This window comes from Balaenoptera acutorostrata, chromosome 12 (assembly GCF_949987535.1).
Source record: "Balaenoptera acutorostrata chromosome 12, mBalAcu1.1, whole genome shotgun sequence".
NCBI classification, from domain to species: Eukaryota; Metazoa; Chordata; class Mammalia; order Artiodactyla; family Balaenopteridae; genus Balaenoptera; species Balaenoptera acutorostrata.
In genome coordinates, this window is record NC_080075.1 from 12,677,105 (window position 1) to 12,695,020 (window position 17,916).

The following is a 17,916-nucleotide window of genomic DNA, read 5'->3' on the forward strand; positions in this document are numbered from 1 at the left end:
TGGCCGCCGGCGCTGGGCGGGCCAATGATCGCCGCGGTCGGGCTCATCCGGCCGGCCCTCCGGGTTGGCTGGGGCTGCGTCAGCCCGGGGGCGGGGCTCCTGGGCGGCGCGAGGCGCGGCCGGTCACGCGGTGCGCGGCGCCGGCTATAAGTAGAGGCCGGTGGGGCTCGCTGCTGGAGTGATGGCTGCCGGTGCGCGCTGAGTGCTTTTCCTTCTCGGCTGCTGAGGCGTCCGCGGCTGCTTCCTGGGTGGGTCGCCAGCCCCGCCGAGCCATCCCTAGAGCCTCCGCCCCAGGCCGTGTGCTCGCTGACAGCAGGTGCGTGCGTCCGTGGCCCTAGCCCGCCGCCGCAGCCTGGACCTCGTCTCCCGCTCGGCCCCTCGTTTTCTTTGGTGAGTGGCGGCGCCACCTTGGAAAGGCTCTTTCTTCTCCCCGGGGCCCGGCGCGGACGCGGCGGCGCGGGGGCTGGCCGGCTGGGCCGGGGCCGGCGGCGCGGTGGGGTTCTGCTTTCGGCTCTACCCGACCCCGCCCCATGCCACCCCGTCCGCCCGCCCGCGGGCCTTTTTGGCGGTCCCCGGGACGCGCGCGCGGGAACGGCCCTTTTCCGGTTTTCGCGGGGAGGGCGCGCGCGGGCCGGCGGCGCGGGGGCCGGGCTGGGCGCGCGCGGGCCGAGGTGGTCCCCGGCGCCACGTGCCCGCCGCCCGGCGCGTCCTGCTTGGGGCGCGGGACAGCGGATCGCGGGCGGCGGCCAAGGCCGGGGCCCTCAGTCCCGGTGGGCTGTCGCGGGGTGGCGGGACCGCAAGAGCGCGCTGCTATTGTTATCCACCCCCCCCCCCCCCTTCCAGGATGAACTTGCGTCCTTTCTCTTCTCCGCCATGGAATTCTGCTCCGTGCTTCTAGCCCTCCAGAGCCAAAGAAACCCCAGACAACAGATGCCCATACGCAGCGTATAGCAGTAACTCCCCAGCTCGGTTTCTGTGCCGTAGTTTACAGTATTTAATTTTATATAATATATATTATTTATTATAGCATTTTTGATACCTCATATTCTGTTTACACATCTCGAAAACCGCTCAGTAATTCTCTGATTAATTAAAGAACCACTACTCTAGAGAATGGCATCTACCATGGCAACGCTGATTGCCACTACTATTGCTGCTACTGCCGCTTCTGGTCCGTTGGTGGACTACCTATGGATGCTTATCCTGGGCTTCATTATTGCATTTGTCCTGGCGTTTTCCGTGGGAGCCAATGATGTAGCAAATTCATTTGGTACAGCCGTGGGATCAGGTGTAGTGACCCTGAAGCAAGCCTGCATCCTAGCTAGTATCTTTGAGACAGTGGGCTCCGTCCTGCTGGGGGCCAAAGTGAGCGAAACCATCAGGAAGGGCTTGATTGACGTGGAGATGTACAACTCGACCCAAGAGCTGCTGATGGCCGGCTCTGTCAGTGCGATGTTTGGTAAGTCTTTTATTCGTATCGTCCTAATAGTGGTGGGCGAGGAAATTCTTATCATGGGTAGTTCCATTCTTGTGCTCTGCCTTGATTCAGATTATTACATTCAGTAATGTGCACTTCGTACATAGTGGAATTTTGTCACGTACTTAATAAAACTTGATGTGTTTCAGGTTCTGCTGTGTGGCAACTAGTGGCTTCGTTTTTGAAGCTTCCCATTTCTGGAACCCATTGTATCGTTGGTGCAACCATTGGTTTCTCCCTGGTGGCGAAGGGGCAGGAGGGGGTCAAGTGGTCAGAACTGATAAAAATTGGTATGTTTAATTCTAAATGGCTTTTTATTCTTTTCTTCTTGTCGTGTTACCATGGCGTTGTGTATGGGAGAATATAGTGTAAAATTGGAGGGACGGACTAAAGTTTTGAGAAGAGAGGACTAAAATTTAAAGTGTGTTTTGGTTCCTGATTTCCATTAGTTGACATTTTTTTCTTAATGTGTTCTATTCCAGTGATGTCTTGGTTCGTCTCACCGCTGCTTTCTGGTATTATGTCTGGAATTTTATTCTTCCTTGTTCGTGCATTCATCCTCCGTAAGGTAATCTTTCTCTCCCCCCCTGACCTGTAATAAGTCACACTCAATGGTATTCAAACCGATAGCATTTTTGCAAGTGTGATCGGTGTGAAGGAGTGTGGCCTTGGAAAGTTAGAAAAATTCTTTGTTTTGTATACCTCTTCTCGTATGTTGAATTTTCTGAAAGAAGCAAGTTTTCAATACCCAAGAAGGCATTTGGGAAGGAAAAATTGAACACTATAGTGTGCCAAGAAATTGGAGAGACTGAAAGAAAAAATTAAGGAAATGTATTTGGAGTGGCTTTGTTTAGCTGCATGCGGATTACTACTTTAAATCACCATCATATGCAGGCCATTCTGAATTGTAAGCTTAGGGTTCAACAAATCACAATGTCCTGGGTGACTTTTTCGTAGCTGCCAGTTAAAGTGGAATAGTTTGGGTCCCTACATAGTTATCATAGTTATTTCTAGAGTGTTGATTATTGAAACCAGCTTGTAAGCTTCATGGTGGACACCCTACCTCTCACAGTGACTTGACTCTAATAGCTCAGAATAGGTAAAAAGGAACCAGTAAAGGTAATTTTGTTTTGTTTTTCTTGGCAAAAAAAAAAAAAAAAAATTCCAGACAGCCATTTAATTTCCTGTCCATTTGAAAATTCCTTTTGAGGGGGGACCTGATAGCATTTTTTTTAATCAAGAAGTCTGATGCTGGCTCCAAAATAAATGTAGACAACAAGGGATGTTGTCGTTGGACTGAGTTACAGTAAGAATAAATGCATTTTTCTCAGGAAACAAAGTTGTCCTTTTCCTGAGGTGAATGGCTCTTAACGGTCCATTGTAAGTTCTTAAAAATTCTTCTAAACTGAAGAAATCTGAGTGAAGGGAGATAGGTAGCTTAATCCCAAGGGGTAAGAATGTATTCAGAGCCATTTGTTTGGTCTAGTTCTAAGCTTCTCTAGGGAAGGATATGTACTTTTCTATAGAAATTCAATAACTGGTAAAGTCACTCACTAATCACTATTTACCATGGCCTGAGTCTGGCAAAAGATAGCAGTGTAATACTTTGAAAACTTGAAACCTCTATAGCTTGGTATAATTTGAGAGTAAACAGTTCGTTGATATTAACGGACTCAAAGTTTGGCATTGTCTTATTTAGCAAGCAGTTAATGAATAGCACCTACCCTCCTACTCCCCACAGCTGTAGAATATGATAATGTGATGCTTCCATTTGAAGCTTAGTAGTAGTCAGGGATCAGAGCTCTTTGTATTTTTAGAGCTGTATAGCTTGCTCCTTACCAGAGAAGCAGGAGAATTGCTAGGATCCCCTGTTATGGATTTGTGCTCATAAGGGTTTACACTGGGTCTTTGTGGATTATTGAGAGACAGATTGTTCGGATTCTGGAGAGGCTTTGTGTGTCTCAAGCCAAAATAAACTTTTCTGGAGGAGGAATGGTCATGCCTTCAGGTGCAAAGTGGGATTTTCAAGTGCCCAGACCTCTCATTTGGGGAATGCATGCCAGGCATTTTTATCCTCAGTTAGAGACCTTAAGTTAGATATATTAACTTCTTAATTATATATTCTTCATGGGGTATGAGGATGGACATGATCAAGAATGATTGGAATAGGTCTTCCCTGGTGGTCCAGTGGGTAAGACTCTGTGCTCCCAATGCAGGGGGCCCGGGTTCAATCCCTGGTCAGGGAACTAGATCACGCATGCATGCTGCAACTAAAGAGTTCGCATGTCGCAACTAAGAAGTCCACATGCCACAACTAAAAGATCCTGTGTGCTGCAACTAAGATCCGGCACAGCCAAAATAAATAAATAAATATTAAAAAAAAATGATTGGAATGATTGGAATAGTGTTTAAAACTATTCAGTATGGACTTTGAGAATCTATCCGCACACACACACAGGCAGGCACATACTCTTGTGTTTAATCTACCAATAACAGATGAATTTTTAGGTGATGAGGCTGAATATTTCTGGTTACTGTTAGATTTTATTTTATTTTATTTTATTTTATTTTTAAATTTTTATTTATTTATTTAAATTTCATTTATTTATTTATTTATGGCTTGTGTTGGGTCTTCGTTTCTGTGCGAGGGTTTTCTCTAGTTGCGGCAAGTGGGGGCCACTCTTCATCGCGGTGCGTGGGCCTCTCACTATCGCGGCCTCTCTTGTTGCAGAGCACAGGCTCCAGACGCGCAGGCTCAGTAATTGTGGCTCACGGGCCCCGTCACTCCGCGGCATGTGGGATCTTCCCAGACCAGGGCTCGAACCCGTGTCCCCTGCATTGGCAGGCAGATTCTCAACCACTGCGCCACCAGGGAAGCCCTTATTTTATTTTTTAAAAATTTTTTTAAATTTATTTTTTAAAAAAAATTTATTTTGTTATTTTATTTTATTTTGGCTGTGTTGGGTCCTCCCTGTTGCACACGGGCTCTTCTCCGGCTGCGGTGAGCAGGGGCCACACCTCACTGCCCTGCGCGGGCCTCTCACCGCGGGGGCCCCTCCCGCCGCGGAGTACGGGCTCCAGGCACGCCGGCCTCAGCAGTTGTGGCACACAGGCTCAGTAGTTGTGTTTAGTTGCTCCGCGGCATGTGGGATCCCCCCGGACCAGGGCCCGAACCCGTGCTCCCCGCACCAGCAGGCGGACTCCCAACCACTAAGCCACCAGGGAAGCCCTACTGTTATATTTTAAATCTCAAAAAACCATTTTTACACTAGTAACCTTTGGTGGTCTTGGCTGTTAAAATCTAAATATTTGACCATTAAGATACTTTCCAACTAAAGATTCTGTTTTGGAAATTAACATTAAAAGTGCTTTTAAAAATTTTCAACTTTCTGAATGTTCCAAGGGTGTTGGGTAGTCTAGTAGGAAAAAGCAGAGTGGAGGTTAAGGATTGGGAACAGTAAACAAGGAATAGGGGAAAGGGAGCTTTCCTGTTGAGTGTTTAAATTCTAGTCAAAGAAAGTGGGCCTTTCAGCATTCTCCCTTCTGTCAGGAATCTCATTAAATATATCTAGGGCATCTTTTCAAACTCAGGAACTTTCTTCTTTAGTTTACTGGAACGTCCGATATATAAAAAATGAACTATTATGGTTGAAAATGGATTATGAAGACCCCCTTTCCCATCCCATATAACTGGATGATGAGATATTTACTTCTAAGTTTTAAGTGTTAGGTGAGTCATATGGTGGTAAACACTCAATAAAATGTTAGCCCTGGTTACCTCCTGGGGGAGTGGCTAAGAGGAGTTCGGAGGTAGCAAAAGGGAGAAAGAGAAGCCCCGGCAAATGTCTAGAACCCTTATGGATTTTGATTTCGGGGGTGGTCTTAGGTTCCTTGGAGAATTTCTTAAAAGCACAGATAGTTCTTAGAAGAAAAATGTATATACATCTCAGGTTCATAACCTTACCGACTACCCTTGGGGTGGGACCTACATGGTTGAGTTACTCAGAGATGATGAGGTTTTTTTTTTTTTTTAAATTAATTAATTAATTAATTTTTGGCTGTGTTGGGTCTTCGTTGCTGCACGTGGGCTTTCTCTACTTGTGGTGAGCGGGGGCTACTCTTCGTTGCAGTGTGCAGGCTTCTCATCGCAGTGGCTTCTCTTGTTGCGGAGCACAGACTCTAGGCGTGCAGGCTTCAGTAGTTATGGCATGCGGGCTCAGTAGTTGTGGCTCGTGAGCTCTAGAGCGCAGGCTCAGTAGTTGTGGCTCACGGGCTTAGTTGCTCCGTGGCATGTGGGATCTTCCCGGACCAGGGCTCGAACCCGTGTGCCCTGCATTGGCAGGTGGATTCTTAACCACTGCGCCACCAGGGAAGCCCTGATGCTTAGGTTTTATTGGCTATTTTTGTTTTGACCAATTCCCTACCTGTAGCATTCTTTTAAACTACGGATAGGGAAGGTAATATTCAGAGTGGTTTTCGTTGGGGGCCCATCTCTGCTGATTTGGAAAGGCACCTCTACTTTCCGTTTCCTTGATCTTAAGCCATTACCTCACTCTTCTGATGTATTTATGATTCTTCTCCTTGTCTATTCCTCCCCAAGATTTTCCATTGGATTGTGATTCAAGATAGCATTAAACCTTTGGCCTCACAATATCTTTAAAGTTTAGTCTTCCCATGTATTCAGATCTGTGCTCTTGTTTTTAACTCTTGTTTCCAGTCACACTGGCCTCCTTGCTGTTCCTCAGACAATTCAACTGTTTGCCTCAGGGTCTTTGTACTTGCTGATGTCTCTGGGATATTCTGCCCTCCAGATAGCCTGCTCTCTGGCTGCTCTTTTTCTACCCCTGCGTGTGTACCTGGCTTATGGCTTGTTGGCCTAACACGTTTGTGTCTTTGCTCCACTGATGGTCTTTGGACTATCTCCCGCCCCACCCCCCAAGAATTAAAGTGTGCACCTCCTTCCATCCCTGCCTCCTTCCCCTTCTTTTTTCTTCATAGCGTGATTCTGTACTAGAATGTAAATGTCAGTTCTGTGAGAGCAGGAACTTTGTCTCATTCACTCCCATATTTTAGTGCTTGGCACAGTCTGTTAAATGAGGAGGTGACCTAGTGTACGATTGATTTTTATCTTAGCACTTTGGTAAATCATTAGTTGTGGCATATTTATCAAATGTCTAGATAAGATGGTTGTTGCTGGTATATTCTACTACATGTTTTGTTTTTAAGAAGTCATTGCAGGTAAGAAATTAATATCTCATAGTCTGTTTCTTGATCTCTCCTATATAGTACATTTTCAGGTGTGTGCTCAGATTTATATCTGGACATGAGGTACCTTAGAGCACTGGGGGTTGAAACTGATTATTCAGGACATCACCAGTCACTAGTAATAGGTAGCCTTGTTAAGAATAGCAGCAACAGGGACTTCCCTGGTGGCGCAGTGGTTAAGAATCCACCTGCCAATGCAGGGGACACGGGTTCGAGCCCTGGTCCGGGAAGATCCCACATGCCACGGAGCAGCTAAGCACGTGCGCCACAACTACTGAGCCTGTGCTCTAGAGCCCACGAGCCACAACTACTGAGCCCGCATGCCACAACTCCTGAAACCCTCATGTCTAGAGCCCATGCTCTGCAACAAGAGAAGCCACCGCAATGAGAAGCCCGCACACCGCAACAAAGAGTAGCCCCCGCTCGATACAACTGGAGAAAACCCAAGCGAAGCAACAAAGATGCAACGAAGCCAAAAAAAAAGAATAACAGCAACGAAAACCTAACCAACCCCCAAACATTAAACCAAACACATACTTAAATTCAGATAGATGTAGAAGATGAGATCAGCCTTGGTAGGGGAACTTCCAGGAGCAAATGTAGGAGAAGACCATTTGGCCTTGGAAACTACTCTGGAGAGATAGTTATTGGAACTAATTCCTGAAGCTGCCCTTTGATAAGGTTCTATGGAAATGGGTTAAGTTTTTACAGCTTTTAAGATCTTGATCTTAGTGATAATGATATTTTTTACAGGCAGATCCAGTTCCTAATGGGTTGCGAGCTTTGCCAGTGTTCTATGCCTGCACAATTGGAATCAACCTCTTTTCCATCATGTACACTGGAGCACCTTGTAAGTACATATCAGAATATTTAAATGTGAATTTAAAGTTGTTTCTAAAACTTGCATTAAATGCCCAATTTACCCCTTTTTGTTTACAGGGCTGAAATCTCCTAGAAGGTGGCTGGCCTGCGCCCATTTCAGAAGGCTGCAGGCTAGTGTATGCTGAGTTAACCTAGATAGTTTTTCAACCAAAGAGACCTGCTCAGATTCTAAATCACTACAGACCTTTACTCTTTAGTCTTCACAGGATCCACCGATAATTTGATCTTCTCCCTCCCTCTTTCCTATCTATGCTAAAAATACCGGAATTGATGTTACCTCGACTACTGAAGAGTCATTAGTTATATTTGGTCTTCGATAATCAGTCATTTAGGACTGGTTTGCTGGATATTCTCATTTTTCTCTCCCAAGTGGAGCTCCTTTTTGTTTCTAAATTTACTCCCCTGAATCTGCTTGAATGAGAAGAGTTGGGATGTTTAACACCTGCCCTAAGTGCACTTGGAAGAAGAATTCATGCAGCTAAGAGGAAAAATATTTGTGAGAATATAAAGATTGAAATGTTGATTACTTTTATGTTGGAACGAAGGCAAAACATGGATTAAATTGTGATACGTGTTTCATTTAGCAATTGAAAAAGATTGATAACCTGTAACTTGTTAGACAGGACAGTACATGTCTTGATCAGTCAGTTTTCCTGTCTAGGTTCATTTGGCTTGATGGCCTTTGACCCGTCAGGTCAGTGGCTTTCAATCTTTTGACTGTTGTGACACACTGGAAGAAAGACATTGTACATTGCTGCCCAGCACACACATACTTAGGGAGGGGGAGAGAGGGAAGGATAACTGGAATAGTATCTTGAAGCTACTTAACCTTGCTATGTGCTATGCACTCATATTTGCAAGTATTCTTTTTAGCTTTTTAAAATGCTCATTGTGGCCCACCAAATTGATTTCATTTCTGACTAATGGGTTGTAACTTGCTTTGTAAACCTCACTGAAGTAATAAGTCACTGACAAAAAATGGAGTTAGCTAAGTATTTTTAACCATGTCTTTATTAGAATAATCAGGAAAGAAATTGGACAACTTTATGAGGATATTGATCTTATTTAGGGGATACCAGACTCCTTACCAAATGCTACAGGCAAAGGAAAGCTTGCCTGCTGCCTTTGCATTCTGTTTTAAATTGGCTTCTTCATGTTAAACTAAAAAAGTCTCTATGAGGCTCTAAGCACTGATGTTTTATGTGGTAGCAGCAAAGCTCATAGTTCAGTGAAATTGAAATTAGAAACTTGCATTTTCAATCGTCTTTGAAAAGGGAATGTGGATATTTTTGTCCTGTCCTTTGGTCGATCATTTACAAGAAAAACCAGTCTCATTTCCCTTTTTTGACTTGGAACGTAGGCAAATTTAAATTGTGATACAGAGATTGATTAAATTTCATGTATATTTTAGTTTGTGTGACTAACTACATGATTAGAATTGATAGGAATTAAAATGGAAAGATTTAGTCATTACAGAACTTTAGTTTTGAAGGGGCCTCAATTTATATCTGATTTTTATATACTAATCATTTTGAAGAACAATAGAATTTCCATTTTATAAGTAATTCCTAATAAGCAAAACAACCACAAGTAACTAAGCTGTTCTTGGATAAACCACAGATCATAACATCTTTTAGTCTTAAATAGTGTTGTCTAGTGCTTTGCTTCTGTCATTAAATATAGACGAGTGGCTTGGAGGCTGTTGGCATTTAAGTGGTAACCAGATAACTAGTTAATGATCCCTGAGCCATGTGAGAAGTAGGCATGTCTCTGTTTAAGATGTGGCTTGTTAGTATGATTACCACTCTATTTTCTTTTTGTGAAAGACAGCCCTTTGAACTATTCTTATCCCTTGATAGATAAATGTATCTTAGTTTGATAATGCGTCCTAAGAGATAATCTTGCTCTAAAGGATTTTGCTAGTACAATGGATGTGATAACTTCCACAGAGAACTAATTATATCAGTATGAGAAATGTGAAGACTGGGGCACTTTCCTTTTTTAACGTTAAAATCTTATGTGCAAATGTAACGTGTGGCCGCTCCCATCTGGAGGCTGGGCAGTGGAATGCTGCCATTTTTTTTCATAGCTAGTTGCAGATCCTCAGTGTAGTAATCTGTCTTCTAAAGCAAAGAAAGGAAAAAGCCTAATGTGAAGGAGCTTGGGAGATGTCAGTCTAGCCAGGTGTTTAAAGTGGGCCAGACTGGTGTGGATTTAGATGCTATGGGATTTTTCTCCCAAATTTGTATAGCCACTAACACAGTAAATCCTGTGGACCTAAGGCTGGCAACAGCTGTAAAGGGTGATGGGCTGGCTTGGGGAACCCCAGAGTCCCCAGAGGAGGGTTTACATGTTATTACAGGGGGGCAGTTGCCCTGGGGTTTTCAAGATGCACCATTTTATCTCCTAGTGCTGGGCTTTGACAAACTTCCTCTGTGGGGTACCATCCTCATCTCGGTGGGATGTGCAGTTTTCTGTGCCCTTATCGTCTGGTTCTTTGTATGTCCCAGGATGAAGAGAAAAATTGAACGTAAGTAACAAATTGTAGCAGAAAATTTTAACTAGTAATGTTGTGCTTGCTTCTTTTTGTTTAGCCATCTGTAAAAATTCACTACTTGGATAGATTGGTAAAGCCAGAAAATTTACATGGAAATTTGCGGATATAGGTTTATTGTCCAAACTATGTTCTTATTAACTTAAAATGACCTGAGACCTAGTCATAAGGCATATTTGACCTTATTTGGGCCGCCAGACAAGCTAGGCACTTAATCTATTTTTTCTTTTTTTTACTGTACCTTGATCACTTGCCAGTGACATGCTAGATAAATACAGAGAAGTTGTAGTCTACATTAATTGAGAGGGATGAGGATACCTTAATGAAAAATAAAAGGTAGGTATGAAATATTTTCACAGGAAACATTTACCAAAACTAATGCCTTCAGATTCAGATGTTCAGAGCTATGCTAATATATTATCTGACTTTAGATTTGATTAATTCTCAGAATTGGAGTACAGATTCCAGAGGTAGACATTTTCAAGTGTCATGAAGGGATCATTTAGACCATTACTGTATGTAGTATTTCAGTATAATCAAATATGGCATACCGTTTTGGTTAGTATAGGTCTTAATTAAATCTTGTATTCCTTTCCTTACTACTTGAACTCTCTTGAGATGATCTTTTTCTGCCCTTTTCATCTGCAACTGCTCGGGTAGTGATTTAAGTTTGTTCTTTGAAGAAGCGGAGGGCTGCACAGACTGCAGAGGCACCAGGAGAGCGCTGCGTCATGCAGCTGCGCTCTGGAGCCTCCGAGAGGCCCTGCGCTAGTCTGCCGGCCTTCAGGCCTTCGTGACCTTGATTCTCCCTCTGGGAGAAGATGAGACAGGTCTCGCTAATGTTCTATATCCTGGTTTGTAGCTTGACTGGGATGCCTGAATGAACACGGAAACAGACTGGGCATTGGTACAGAGGCAGAAAGTGTTCCTACCTGGCCATGGGACCTAGAACCATAAGGCACATGTCTTTGTTTTCTAGAGGTGGACATTCAAGTCACCTTTAGTTGCCTGCGTTGAGCCGTGTCATTTTGCTTGAACTCACAGACTGAAATTTGGGGCCAGTTTTTAAAAAGAACGTGCACTAGATGAAGTCAGAATTTTCAGTTTTCTCTCAGCCCCATGCTTGAGCTGCTTTCCCCTCAGAAGGGGTCAGCAGGAGGCTCAGAATGGTTTCCACATTTGTGAAGGGTTCTGTAAAGAACAAGAATTTATAGCAGAGTCCACAGAGCCTAAAAGATTTTACTGTCTGGCCCTTCACTGAAAAGCTTTGCAACCCCTAGTAATAGGGTGTTCTGCATTTGTATTGCTGGTTTCTTCCCAAGTGAGAGATTAAGCGATACGGCAGATAAAGCAGACAGGAAAATTATCCTGAATTTTCACTGAAGTTTACATGTGGTCTTATTTCGAGAAGGATTTTTTTTTTGAGGTGAGGGAAAGGGGAAGTGTAGAGCAAGTTAGTTTGGTCAAAACCAAACAAAAACATCCTTCTTTTCTAGGAGAAATCAAGTGTAGTCCTTCTGAAAGCCCCTTAATGGAAAAAAAGAATAGCTTGAAAGAAGACCATGAAGAAACGAAGTTGTCGCTCAGTGATACTGAAACCAGGAATCCCGTTTCGGAGGTAGGGTCGGCAGCCACTGGGCCCCTCCGGGCTGCAGTGGAGGAGAGAACGGTCTCGTTCAAACTTGGAGACTTGGAGGAAGCTCCCGAGCGAGAGAGGCTTCCCAGCGTGGACCTGAAAGAGGAAACCAGCATAGACAGCACCGTGAACGGTGAGTGGACTCTTCCTCGGGTGGGCGAAGGCGAGTTTCCCTTTGTTAGCAGTACTGCTGCGGGGCTCTGTGTTCGGACTTAATAATGCTCCTGGCATTGAGTGTCACCTTTTGGTCTTGGCCAGGTGCAGTGCAGTTACCTAACGGGAACCTAGTTCAGTTCAGTCAAGCTGTCAGTAACCAGATAAACTCCAGCGGCCACTATCAGTATCACACCGTGCATAAAGATTCCGGCCTGTACAAAGAGCTGCTCCATAAGTTACATCTTGCCAAGGTGGGCGACTGCATGGGAGACTCCGGCGACAAACCCTTGAGGCGCAATAATAGCTACACTTCCTATACCATGGCAATCTGTGGCATGCCCCTGGATTCATTCCGTGCCAAAGAAGGTGAGCAGAAGGGTGAAGAGATGGAGAAGCTGACGTGGCCTAATGGAGACAGCAAGAAGCGAATTCGAATGGACAGTTACACCAGTTACTGCAACGCCGTGTCTGATATTCACTCAGCATCCGAGATCGACATGAGTGTCAAGGCCGAGATGGGTCTGGGCGACAGAAAAGGAAGCACCAGCTCTCTAGAAGAATGGTGTGACCAGGACAAACCGGAAGTGTCTCTCCTCTTCCAGTTCCTGCAGATCCTCACGGCCTGCTTTGGGTCATTCGCCCATGGTGGCAATGACGTCAGGTCAGTCGATTTATGATTCTTGGCACTGCTCGTGCTATTTTTATACCGCCTAATTCTTTTATAAGGCTCTGCTTGTGGCCTTGGTACTTATACCACCCGTGGGACACTGAATAATGTAGAAAGGGTGAGGTAATAGCAGTTAATTGACTTAAAAAAACAGGAAGAAAAATTTTTTCTTCAGAGAGATTACAAAGAATATATTTGTTTCTGTAGGTAATAAACACATATATCTTTCACAGAGAAGCCTTTTATCGAGATGGGAGCCAGTTCTTTGATAGAATCACTGCCCCCTAGAATGAATTTGTAGGTGGTTAATCCTAGTTCTGTGGTTTGTCAGCTGTTCGTTGGAACCCAAAATTTGCTTTAGGTGGGCCTGTAGGAAGACAGGCCACCAGATGCGTGGCGTTTCCCCTCTGAGAAGAGCTCTCATTTTCTTCTGTTGTGTATGTTGGGGTTCCATTTATTTCCTTTGAAAGAAAGACCAGTTTCTAATGAAAGCTTTGCTTTAGAAAACTTAGTAAGTCAGTTAACAAATAGATTCTTGCCAAGTTTTAGTTTTGCCTGAAAAATCATCCCTGCCCTCTTTTTTTCTTTCAGCAATGCCATCGGTCCTCTGGTTGCTTTGTATCTGGTTTATGACACGGGAGATGTTTCCTCGAAAGTAGCAACACCAATATGGCTTCTGCTCTATGGTGGTGTTGGTATCTGTATTGGTCTATGGGTTTGGGGAAGGAGAGTTATCCAGACCATGGGGAAAGATCTGACACCAATCACACCCTCTAGGTAAGTTGGTAAAGCAGGTCTTATTAGGTTAATGCTCATTTTCTTAAGATACGTACTACTGTACAGTGCTACTACATAAAGTAACCAAGTTTGTTTAAGTTCCCGATGTTACTCTCTTTGGTGTGAACTTTTTAGATTTTCCTTATCGTCTGGCCCTTAAACATAATTTATGTATTCAACTCCAGTGGACTCTTTTTAACAAAATAACTTCTGAGAAAGATGTGTGTGCTAAGACTCACTAGCTATGTGCACTTGGCTTTCATCTCTGTCTTTATGGAGCCAACACTGATGCTTACTAAATTCAAAGTGAAAGTGCAAGCTTTAAGAATGGGCTTCCAGAAAACCTTAAAACCTCAAACGCTGGAAAAGAGAAGAGGAATCTCATGGCCTGATTTCAAGCAGATTTCAGGAGTTAGAGCAAACTAAAGATGTTGGTGGCGTTTTTGTCACCGGGTAGAGCACAGCAAGATTGCGTGAACTTTGGGATAGTGCTAACTTACCAAAATTTAAGTTCCATTCTTGACAGGTGATCTATTTGTGTCCACAGCGGCTTCAGTATTGAACTGGCATCTGCCCTCACTGTAGTAATTGCATCGAATATTGGCCTTCCCATCAGTACAACACATTGTAAAGTAAGTGTAATGTAGAGGTACTGTGTCTTTTGAGTGGTTTTAGTAGATATGTTGAGAGGTATTTTTTTGTTCTTTTTGTTTTTTGTTTTTTTTCCTTTGATAATTTGGTGTTATACCGTGGGAGTCTCGAAGAGTTCACAAGTTTAGGACAAGTTGACTATAAGAATGTAAATACACATTGTGCAGTTTCTTGTGTCTATTACTTTTATTTAAGCAGATAGTATATTTTCTCCCCAAACGATGCAAAAGCCCCTTTTTATAGAGGTAGCAAGTCTGTGAGGCTTGTTGGACTGTTGAAGGGCAGTTTATTTGAAGCAAGCATATATTCAGAGCATCTCAGGATTGAAGTCCTGAGAAACTTATTGAATCCTAAGGTTGCTTGATGACCATCTAATAACCATAGGATAACTATAGGGAAAGGAAGAAACTGGCTTCCTTAAGGGAATTTAAGTTGGTTCATCATGGAGCCTTTGAGTCATTCTTTTTCTTCCAGAGAGATCTGTGGGTGATTGGCTATTAGGTCTAATAGCAGCCTCCCTCTAGAATCTTTGGGAAACCTAAAACTTAAAGGAGTCTATTATTAAAGCAGTCTTTGTTATTATTAATGTAGTTCATTAAATTCCAGCAGCTCAGAAGGGAAAAGGGAGTTTTCTTTCCCTCTTTTACCCCAATTAGCACAGATTCCGTGATTGCATTTTATATTGCCTTCATCTTGTTACAAACCAGCTTTCATGGATCGGTCCAGCGGTCTGGGGCTCCTTACCTACATAAAGTCACGGGTCTATTTAACAAAATGCCATTGGCACTTCAGTAACCAGTTTCCTCGATTGTTTTCTCCCGTAGGTGGGCTCTGTTGTGTCCGTTGGCTGGCTCCGATCCAAAAAGGCTGTTGATTGGCGGCTCTTCCGCAACATTTTTATGGCCTGGTTTGTCACGGTCCCCATTTCTGGCGTTATCAGTGCTGCCATCATGGCAGTCTTCAAATACGTCATCCTCAGAGTGTGAAGCTGTTTGAGATGAAAATTCGGGTCAGTGTCTGGGACCACCTTACACATTCCTGTTCCTTTGAAGAATGATTACAGTGTTATAGAAGACTGACAGGAGTCTCTTTTAAAGTTTGGGAGCTGTGGGAGGGAAGCGTTACTTGTGCTATAATTGCTCTTGTGCTAAATATGACTTGTCTCAAAATTAGCTATGTAAAGTAGCCAGGTTTCCACTGGTTCCTGTTGAGGTCCCTTTTCCTTCTGGGCTGTGAATTCCTGTATATATTTCTCTACTTTTTGTATCAGGCTTCAATTCCATTATGTTTTAATGTTGACTCTGAAGATAACTTGTGATTTTTTTTTGTTTGTTTTGTTTCGTTTTAAAACAACCATTCAGAGCCATTTGACAGAGTGTGCTCTGCTTTGTTGGTTTCACCAGCTTCTGCCCTAACACGCACAGGGACTTAACAGCAAACACCGTAACCGAAGCTTCCCTTGTAGTCTCTTAGAAAAATAGTCATTTGTACCCTGCCCTCCTGTCGGTAGTGGCAGGTTCTGTTGGCATACGTGAACTTCTTATAAGGACAAGGTTCTTAGGACACGGTGAAAATTTAAGTTAGTAGTAACTTCTTTGCAAGCAGTTCACTGACTATTATTGCTAAGAAGAAGTAGGAAGAAAAATCCTTCTGGCAGTCTTGGTTATTTCTCTTTAAGATTTCTGGCCGTGTGGGATGGATGAATGCAGTGGAATATGAACTTTGGGTGAGTTAAATGGGCCAGCCTTCCATGTTCATCTGTCTACCTCTTAACTGAATAAAAAAGCCTACCGTTTTTAGAAAACACGTCTCATTGGTTTTGTTCATATATTTGAAGCATCTGAACTCCCGATCAGTCAGCCTTATGCAATTCTTAGGAGAATGTGGTATCTTAACAAGTGAGAACTGCCGTCTAGCTTAAAGTTCCCCACTCCTCCCTGGTACGTTTCTTGTGATCCCAGAATATACATGACATTCCTCCATGGGGCGTTTCTAACTGTTTGGCATTTTTTACCAGCACATCCTAGACATTTCCGTGTTAGCATGTATCTACTCATTGTCTTTAACAGCCACAAAACTTTCCTGTTTGAATGGATTATTTTGTTTTACTAGACCCTTATTTAGATTATTTGTAGCTTTGCTGTTACAGCGAATGCTAAAATGAGTGTTCGTGTTTCGTGTGTGTAGCTCAGCTTCATTTAAAAATTCTCAGTGTTGGATTCTTCAGTCTTGACCCATTATCTCTTTTACGCTTGATCAGGACGGCACTTTTGGTGCATGGCTTTGCGAACTAGATTGATGGGTCCTGTCCTTAGACTTTTAGCAAGATGCTTTTTAGAAGCCAGACTGCAACAAGGATAAGGTTATGCTTGCCTGACCTGTGCCTGAGAAATTGGACCCCTGGTTGCGTACCTGCCATGGATTCACTTAGTAAATGTTCACCATTTCATGTCAGGCACTGCACTAAGCATTTTATGTACATTGAATTCTCAAGACCTTTTGCAGTAGTTCTTAGCACTATTTTGTAGATGATGAAAGATACTGAACTGTATCTTTCCTGATCTTAAGAGAATGGACACGGACTTCCCTGGTGGTGCAGTGGGTTAAGACACCGTGCTCCCAATGCAGGGGGCCCAGGTTCCATCCCTGGTTGGGGAACTAGATCCCACATGCCACAGCTAAAGATCCTGTGTGCCGTGCAACTAAGACCCGGAGCAGCCAAAATAAAGAGAATGGACAGCCCCAGGCTAGCTGAAGGTAGCCATGTGACTATTAGAGGAAGAAGAAGGGGGCCTGGGGTAAAGAGGAACCTAACCGTAAGCCCAGAAGTGAGGGTTCTGCAGGAGACCCTCTGAGTTTTTGTGCTGGCTTCCTTTCCTGGTGCTATATGACCTCACACAAACCCATATCCCGTCTTTGCCCGGTGATTAAATGGAGAGTAGTAACTCTCCCCAAGATTTTCCCCCTTGGCCCAGGAGAGGACAGCTGAGGAAGCACTTGAACCAAGGATGTGTTTCTCTAGGAAGAGCAGCTAGATCTGGGGAAGAGGAACCGCACGAGCTAGTAAGAGGCCAGAGGGGATCTGTAGCTGCTGTGGGCCAGGGACACAGGCTGGTGAGAACTGTGGCCTGTTTCTCTTGGGCATTAGATGTTGCCTTTTTTTTTTTTTTTTTTTTTTTACTCTTCCCCCATCCAAGCTATTTTCATCAAGGTTGCATGTATGCCTAATAAAGTAGTCAAGTGATTCAGCAAGGCTTCTATGGAAAAGGGATCTCCCACCACCATTTCCCTCTTTCCTGAGGCAAGCACTTTCTTTTCTTTTGGTATTTGTATTACTATTTGGCCTTTTCAGTTTTTAGCTCTTGATGCCCCATAGTGAAAAATGATGTTTAGTTCTAGTCTTCCACTGTTATCATACACAGACCCTAACCTCCCACCTTTGCTGTATAATTGGGTCTTAATTTTGGTAAGATCAAAATTGAGAGTATTTTAAAAATATCACTGAGCTGCTGAGTCTTATAATGCGTATACTGTGATCATTTTGTTTTCCCTGGAATAAGCTCTACTGCCCCACCCCACCCCTTTTTTTTTTTATTAAGTGCTTGTCACCCTTTTAGGACTATCAGAAGCAACAGGAAAGTTCCCGGTATTTTAGGGAAGCTTCACTCACAGCTTCTGATCTGTTCCAATCTAGACAAGTTTCACATCTGCATCCTAAAATTTCCCTCTGCCATTCTGGGAATTTCTTTTACCTCCTTTGTTGGATTTCCTATTTCCTGTAGCCCATGTTTTTGTTTTTTCTTGGTTTATTCCCCTGTTTTGGGGGAGAACACCCTGTAGCAGCTTCCTGA

At 43.7% G+C, this 17,916-nt stretch overlaps 1 protein-coding gene across 1 annotated transcript; it reads left to right on the forward strand.

The window, feature by feature from the left end:
- The first annotated feature begins 250 nt into the window (after positions 1–250).
- SLC20A1 (solute carrier family 20 member 1) lies at positions 251–15,869 on the forward strand. Its single transcript, XM_057558063.1, has 11 exons — positions 251–390; positions 844–1,459; positions 1,627–1,767; positions 1,960–2,045; positions 7,496–7,592; positions 10,035–10,154; positions 11,675–11,947; positions 12,073–12,631; positions 13,229–13,414; positions 13,962–14,046; positions 14,890–15,869. Exons 2-11 carry the CDS (start codon positions 1,114–1,116, stop codon positions 15,049–15,051), a joined length of 2,055 nt encoding a protein of 684 aa, XP_057414046.1. The 5' UTR covers positions 251–390; positions 844–1,113; the 3' UTR covers positions 15,052–15,869.
- The last annotated feature ends 2,047 nt before the right edge of the window (positions 15,870–17,916 follow it).